Source organism: Alligator sinensis, unplaced genomic scaffold, assembly GCF_000455745.1.
Source record: "Alligator sinensis unplaced genomic scaffold, ASM45574v1 scaffold761_1, whole genome shotgun sequence".
In the NCBI taxonomy this organism is placed as follows: domain Eukaryota; kingdom Metazoa; phylum Chordata; order Crocodylia; family Alligatoridae; genus Alligator; species Alligator sinensis.
Genome location: NW_005842195.1, coordinates 296540 through 304930, shown reverse-complemented (window position 1 = coordinate 304930; position 8391 = coordinate 296540). Strand labels below are relative to the sequence as shown.

General features: G+C 40.7%; 1 protein-coding gene across 2 annotated transcripts in view; it reads left to right on the top strand.

The window, feature by feature from the left end:
* Positions 1 to 1105: 1105 nt before the first annotated feature.
* RGS13 (regulator of G protein signaling 13) overlaps positions 1106 to 8391 on the top strand; it is a 16584-nt gene continuing 9298 nt past the window's right edge. Inside the window, exons 1-2 of one of the 2 annotated variants that reach the window (XM_006026501.2) lie at positions 1106 to 1252; positions 5826 to 5894. In XM_006026501.2, coding sequence (XP_006026563.1) covers positions 5830 to 5894 — 65 coding nt within the window. In that variant the 5' untranslated portion in view covers positions 1106 to 1252; positions 5826 to 5829. Of the gene's footprint in view, positions 1253 to 5825; positions 5895 to 8391 lie in introns of those variants that run through there. The other variant, XR_003094723.1, reaches the window with a different exon arrangement.

Genomic DNA, 8391 nt, shown 5'->3' with positions numbered 1-8391 from the left:
GGAAGGGTCAGCAGGGAAAGGGATCCTCCTGCTGCTTTCTGTTCTCTTGAGATTTATCGTCACTGCAAATTTAACTTGAGTTAAGGCTTTTTGTGACTGGATGAAGCTGGCTTTCTAGGCAACACTAAAATGTGGTGGTACTTTAAGGCTGGCTGGCTTTCCAGCTAAAACTTGAGTAAGTTCAAGTTTTCATCCAATAACAGAAGCGCTCTGCAATGAAGATACAAGCCTCCAGTGATTTCCCATAAATTCTCCCTGTGCCCCAAAACCCCTGGAGGTTATTCCACAATTTAGTGATAAAGAATCATAGAATTACTCAGAATATTGCTGCAGCACTGAGAATCATAGGATGTTCCCAGATATCTCAGCACCATGCAAGTAAGTATAGAGCAGTATATTCTTGGCAACTCAAGTAATACTTCAAAATGTGGACATTCTCAGTCAGAAAAACTGGGTAAATGTATAAGAATAACTAAACTATAATTACTTAACTCTGAAGTGACAATGTACCTATATGGACATCTATGATAACCAAGATAGTATGCAGTGTAAGAACAAATGCTACTTTAATATAATGCATTCAATTCAAACAGTGCTAAAAGTTGAGCTGTCTGAATATATATATATGGTTGTATATTTATTATAATGTATTTTATATTACTATATTATACACACACACGCATGTGCAAATAGTTCAATGGGAGTTTATTTTCAGACGACTATGAAAGACTAATGCTCTCAAAAACGAACAGAAGACAATCACTTCTTGATCTCAAATCGAACATGAATGCACCGTTTTTAGTATCAGCAAACTTACACACAGTCTTATCTCTATTCAACACTCTGTTTGTACTTTGCATAAAGTGACATTTGATAAAGAGATGGAAAATATTAGTCATAACACTTGTCCTCCCAGACAATACACACTAGATTTCAATAAAGTCAAATACTAGTACATTTCAGTTTATCATTAGGATGTCATGATAGTATCAGAATAAACAGCCTCTTCATTTGTGGTGCATAAAAGTTCAATAGAACATTTTTTCCCATAATAACCACTGACACTGTTTGCATATACAAGTATAAGAAAGGAAACAGACAATAGCACAAGTGTTAGTACAGCGAGAGAGCAGCAGGACACTGTGTTTTACAAGAAAAAGAAAACTTAAACCATGTAATTTGGAACTGTCCCTACAAAGGCCCTGCTAAATGAAACACACTCAAAGGCGGCAGCAACCCAAGAGCAGGTGCTGTAAGTATAAGATTTTGTATAACTCTTTTTAGAATTTAAACTGAAACTGTGTTCTTCAACATAAACAAGAAAGATAGTGGAATGTGCTTGGCTACTCTCACCCAAATGTACTTTTTCTTTCCCTTCCCATTTGTAAAGTTAGCTTTAAAAAAAGGCAATAGACCCACTCCCTAGCTATGTATAATGCACAGACCAATCTAACTAGATGTGTATTTGAAACATATGTCTGACATTTCCAGTATACAGAGATCACAGCAGCTCTGCAATAAGTAAAACATCAGAAAACTTACTAAGTGCAACCGACTAATACCTTATGATAAAAACTCTTTATGAAGGCTCCATTGTACAAATACAGTTAAGAACTGACCCAATTTTAAAAAAGCCCACTACAGGCATGCACCCTTAAAGATAAATATTTTGCAATTTCATGTGACAGTGTACCCATGGTTAAAATAAATAGCATATTAGTTTCGCTGAAAAAGGAAAAACCTTGGTTTTTGATTTGTCAAAATATTTTGAGAGCAGAAAAATATTTTCATATATGAGATTTAAAATGTAAAAGTTGTTCCAAACCTACACTGTTTGACAGATTACTCATGTTCTTTCCATCTCCGATAGTTCTAACTCTTCAGCTTATTTACTAATAAAAGGGTGATTAATCCTCTAAAACTATACTCCATTCATTCATATTGCTAACTAACTCAGCAATGCCCATGTGACCTGGCTTGTTTATTATGAAATCTGCAGGCAATATGAAATCCCACATGCTCAAATAATTTCTGAGGCCTACATGAAGCAAATTTTACAATAAAAAGGGAAAGATTGGGATAATTTTCACATATCATTTGAAAAATGAAAACAGTTCCATTGGGTTTAGACACCATCTTATTTTTCTGCTAGTCCAAGAAAAAAAAGTGTATACAGTACATACCTGTGTTGCATATAATATATCATGGAGGTAAGAGCTATGAGAAGGGAAAGGTGATTAAAATGAACTGTATAAGTACTAAATGATTTTATTATTATTATTATTATTAAATATTGTATTTCCATCATTGCATACATCCAAGCTAGACCATTTTATTAATCTTTGTCACCTTTAATTTTATGGTAGATGAATTGCAATGCTTTAAAAAGCATCAGAGAAAAAATCATAGTGTTTTCCAACTACTACTACTACATCAGTTGGTCTAATAAAAGATATCACATCTACTGAAAGAACCTTGCCTGCCAGTGTTTTATAGTTATTCTAATAAATTAGTTTTATGTTCAAAAAGTACCTGATAATAACTGAAAACCTGTAGGGTTTACTAAAAGAGTATAGTATTGTACTTGTGCAGAGAATGTAAATATTAGGTTCAAATTGATCACACATTTCTGTGACCTATTGAGTTGGGATAAGGAGCAAAGCATCACAGAGAACTGGCTATGGGCACCTTAACTTGTGAAATTATTTTTGAATCAGAAGCAAAATGTACAGATTTACACACACAAAACTGAGCTTCTTATATAATGATAATAAATATATAATAAATAATGAACACATCCTGCTAGCTTCAGACATGCAGTGCTTCTCAGGATTGGCCAGATCTCTTTCCATATGACTCCTACCCACCCAAATTTCTATGATATAAGATATGTGAACACAATAATAGGTATGATAAGAAATTGTCAACTAAAATTATAACCTGTGTGAAAGTTTTCAAAAAAGAGTGTATTAATTCAACAACAAGCAAGCAAGAAACCAGAAATAAAGTAAGATCCAGGGGGGAAAAATCTACAGAAAAGCTTTTAAACCAAGACACATCATAATGGACAATACTGGATGAAATGGTGGCATTCTGAGGTAAATCTAAGTTATACCTCTTAGTCTCAGAGAGGCTTCCTGCTATAGCTCTTGAATTATTAAGAGGTAGCCTTTCCAAGATACGTTTGAGGAATATGATGGCGTAGCATGGGGAAATCTATGTTGTAGATGTCCGTGTTGTATTGTCTGGACAAACGGTACCAATCAGGCCTAACAATTTTCTTGAGCACTAAGTTACTGTTAAGTGGTTAAAAATAGGAAAAAATATAAAAATACAAAAAAAATATGAATACATAAAAAAGGTAAGAGGATTCTCTACTGCATGCTGTCTTTTGGAGTTTAGACTGCATAAAATAGACTCCAAATACACTAAATCATAATGTTTCTACTTTACACACATGTAAATGACCACAGAAAATGCCAGGCAGGAGAGAACTAGCTTATTTAGTTCTTACATAATGGAAGGAATGTCTTGCTTATGTTCTGGATTTTCTGAAGTTAACTGCCATTAGTGGCAAGCAGAAGATATGGCAGGATGGCATCTAAGGCTGCCTCCTCACAAGTGGGAACGGAACATCTGTTTCCCCAGGGACAAGCAGCAGCCACACACCTTGTGTGGCTGGTACTTGTCCCTAGGAAACACCAGTGCCATGCACACTCTGTCTCAGGTGGGGCAGGGGAGGCTGGGGCCAGCACCTGTGCTAGCCCCAGTTGCCTTACCTGGGGCCCTATGGGCCTCAGAGAGCTACAGCCATGGCACTCCTGTAGCAGGTTGCCTGGCTGGCAGCCAGAGCATGGCTCCACCCGGCCAGGCTCTGGTTTTGGGCAGCATGTGCTGTCACCACATGTGCCACCCCGCTTTTTTTTGGTGTGGGTTTTTTGGACCCCGGTATCTCCTGGGGTCAAGATACACCCCTCCCCCCCCCACACACACACACACACACAATGCAAAGGAGCAGCGCGAGGAATGCCTACATGTGATGTGTGTGGTGCTGCAAATGGGTCTACAGTACTGCATGCCACACATGCCGCTCATCTGGATGCAGCTTTAGGGATTAACTGTTTAAGGAAAGCATAAGCTTTAATAAGCAATAACCTACCTTCACCAAATGGCAGCAGGTGTTAGTGACACATCTAGTGATACATGACACGTAACAAAAATGTTACTGCTATGAACCACTTGGGACAGGTTCCTGTCTGGTCTAACTATATATACCGGCATTGGTGATGCATAGTATGTTCACGTGCACCCCCTGAGATTGGTGGTGCACCCCCAGTGAAATGTGCCACCCCCCCTGCTGCCGACACCAACAGCGGCGTTTGCAGGTAGTCCCCAATTGCTGCTGGCCGCCACCAGCAGCACTCACCACCCCAACCCCTGCCACTGCCACTGCTGTGGCCACCTGCGGAAGCTCCCCTCTCACTACCACAACATCCCCACTGCTGACACCGCCACCACCGCCTGCAGGCAGTCGCCATACCTCCCCACCAGCCTCCGGGGGCATGCGTCATTCATGTATATAGTTCTGCTGATCTAGTAAATTACATCAGGAGTGGGATCTGGCCTCCATCTACAGTTGGTGCCAATGTTTGCATGGGTACAGTCTAACCTTGATGGAGGTTGACATAAGTTGCGCTAGAGCAATAAATAAATAAATAAATAAAGCTTACTTCAGTGACCCTTCTTTAAATGTGGGCTTGCACCATTGCAGCCATTTAATTTGCTAGCACCAGTGGCTGAATACAGGGCAATACCTAAATACAGAGAAAGATGCTGTAGAAAAAATTAGATTCAGATGAAACTATAGAATTCAGATAACATACTAAAAACATCATAGTCCTTTGCCTATTATCTATCTGATTATCAAAGGCTTCAGGAAGAACAGTACAGTCCTGCTTTCGTGTACTGCACATGTTTACTCAGCAAGCCCTAGGCCATGGTATTTGCCTTAAGCCTTTACCTCTAATTAAAAAATATTCTCCAGGAAGAGTAATACCGTCTCATTTTACAACAGAGTTTTCCACACAAAAAATCCACTGTAAGAAAACATATTTGTCATTGACTTATGATTTAAATGAGGTTCAACTATGTAGTCTACCTAGGCCACTGAAATATTTCTCACTGACTTTAATAAGCTATGATAAGGGCAAAATATCCTTATTCTTCTCAGATGTGTTAATTCTTCTCAACCAAAAAGAAAGGGAGACAAACTGAAAAAAAAAAAGGTCAAGGGGGATGTTAAATTTATGGACAGCATTGTGGGAAATTCAAATGAGGATTCAATTTTTCAAAAGTCATATTTGAGTCTGTGGAGTTGTGTCTTATTTTATAAAAAGGGGGATATTGTTAAAAACCTTATACCTCACCCTCCAAAAGAGACAACACAAAAATACATCTTCAAAACATTAAACTATTAGATTTTTTGTAAGTGAGCCCTTAGTAAGCATTTCACAAAGATCTTCCATAATCATTTAATTTTTAAAAATTATTTAATGCTCAAGAACTATGGTGCAATTCCACACTGAAATAGGGGGCATTTCATCTGGAACTTCCTGTATAACTTGCACCACTCCTCGCTTTTCATGTGTGTAGTGGTTTCATCCCAGTTTTAGACACCTGACTACTCTGAATACAAATACTGCTGAATTTAAATAATTAACAGCTTTAGAAACAATAATACTTCAAAAGGAAATGGGTTGTAAAGTTGCTGCAACAAGTCAATATTGAGACCATCTGGTTCCAAAACATGTATTTTCTTTATTTAGGAGAATGAGTCCAAATATTTGTTGGCTTTGTAAGTTATTCAGAGATGATGAAAATGGAATCACTTCGAAGTAAGTAGCTCTTTGATTTTATGTACAATTTAACAAAATAAGGGATTTACCTTTCTAACCAAGACTCACAACAGCTAAATTCATAATGAAAATTTGCCGGTTCATGCTTACTTTAAAAAAAAAAATAAAAAAAAACCCCAACACTCACTGTCACCTATGCTGCCCAGTGATCACCTGTTGTGTGTACTGTTGCTTAACAGTTGATCAGTGTTAAATGTTTTGGCATGTTGTTTATATTGTACATTTGTACCCCTATAGGAATTTTAAAAACTTATTTATTCAGGAGCAGGCTACTAGACCTCAGTTCTCCTAATTAGTTTTATCCTACTAAAGTTAATCGAGCTACATCTAGCATGAATTTGACATAGTGTTTTGATTCATAGGTTTTAAACTCAGCCACTGACACATGCAGAAAATACGTTAAAACAGAGTCCCGATTGTACAAGAAGCTTCCAATGAAGCACCAATTAATTTCTAAAGAGTCCTCCAATACCACTGACTTCAACGGAAGTTGAGAAGTTCAACCCTTCAGATCTGTCATTGCATACCAGGACTGGCCTAAAACTAATCGCATCAAAACTGTTTTTGACAGAAAATTGTGTTTTCAAATAAACATTTTTGTAAAACGGTATTTTCTGCAGAAAATATTGCCTTTTTGTTGAAAAGCTACACATAGACTTCAGTTTCTGAGTAAAGACAACAGAGTTTTTAGAAGTACCTTATAGGAGTTATATCTTGGGCGTCTCCCACTCCAGTTTACTCAGTTTCTCCAAACTATTTTTGATGATGTTCTGCAGCTAACAACTTCTATGCTCCAGTAGAATGGCTTAGCAAGAGGGAAGACCATTATACTTCGTGTAGATTGGGTCAAAGTATCCAGTCCAGAAGAGAAAGGAGAATAGGAACCAGAAGCAGATCTAGGATTTTACAAAAGGGGTTATGGGAGCAGCAGCCAACATTGAAGGGGTAGAGCACCTCCTGTCGCCAGACTCTTCCCACTATACACTGGGGCGTATAGACTATACCCTTGGAGCAGCAGGTAGGGCTGTAAGTCCCAAAGAAGGTAAGAATTCCTCTTGCCCTTTCCCTGCTATGCTCAGAGGCATATCCTTTTCCAATCCCCTACTCTCCCATTCCCAACACCCACCCCCCACCTGCCACTGCCACTATCCCTGATTCTCCAGAGGCAAGAGGAACTCTGTGGGTACTGACAGACGCACAGGCCCCTATTCTAATTCTTGCCATTTTACTTAAGAGTTAAAGCAGCCCCCTCGTCCAACAGATGTTCACCTGTTGGGTCAGGGGTGTGGAAGGGAGGAAATCAAGCTTCACTTTGGAGCCAATCGAGTGGACAAGCCTGCCTGCAGCCTCTCCCCACTAGCCCTGCCCCCCCTTTCCAGTTCCCATGCTGTCTGTAGGAAGGGAAAGGGAGTGAGCTGCAGGATGGAGTCTGCCTGTCCCGAGTTAGAGAAGGGTGCTGGGGGCTTGCGTGCAGGACAGGGGGGCACCAATCCATCTGTCCTGCCCCCTGCAGATCAGGCCAGATGAACCACAGCCTGCAGCTCACTCCCCCTCCCTTCTCCCCCCTCTTCCAGCAGACAGCACTGGGGTTGAGACCAGGCTGAATCAGCCCAGCCCTGATCATGCAATGGATTGACCCTAGGGAACAGAAGTTCCTTAAGGTACTCCAATGTAGAGTCCTTTCATTTGCTGCATGATTGGCCACATTTAAAATGCTCTGCAGTCATGCACGTGTCACAGCACAGCTGTACAGTGCTTTTGGGGGGCCAAATGTGTGACAACTGTAACTTCTGTCTGCACCTGCCCCAGCCTAGCTGCACAGGGGCCGGGCTGACCTCAGTTCAGCCCAGGACAGTGGCAGGAGCAGGCAGGCACGTTCCCCTTTCCTGCCTGGTCCTCCAGTGCTCCCTGACCACCCAGGAGCAGGCATGGGGACGAGGAGCCTGCTTATCTGCTACCTTCAGTACTGACTTGGTCTGAGCCCAGTCCACAATATACCCCAGGTGGAGCAGAATAGGAACTCCCCTCACCCTCGGGACAGTGGGGATAATGACAGTGGCAGGCAGGGAGGGGAAAGGAATGAGAGGCGAGGTGGTATGCCTCTGAGCATGGAGCAGAAATGATGGGGAAGGGATTATCTTCTTTAGGGACTTCACGTCCCCAGCAGCTGTTCCTGCTGTGTGGTCAGAAAGCGGGGGAGGGAGAGTGGGGTTCAGTTATGCCTCTGTACTTCCTTTGCATCCACCCCTGAAGGGAGCATAAGGCAACAGAACTACCACTCTCAAAAGCCATTCCAGTGGTGCAGAAACAATCTAAATACAAGAGATGGAGCAACCGGGTAGGAGGAGAAATAAGTCAAGTGATTTGCTAACAGTCACACATCTGGCGAGTGACAGAAATGAATACAGAAATCTGCTCTCCTATTCTTCTTCCCCCAGCATTATAAAGATTCTCAAACCAACATATCCTACTGAAA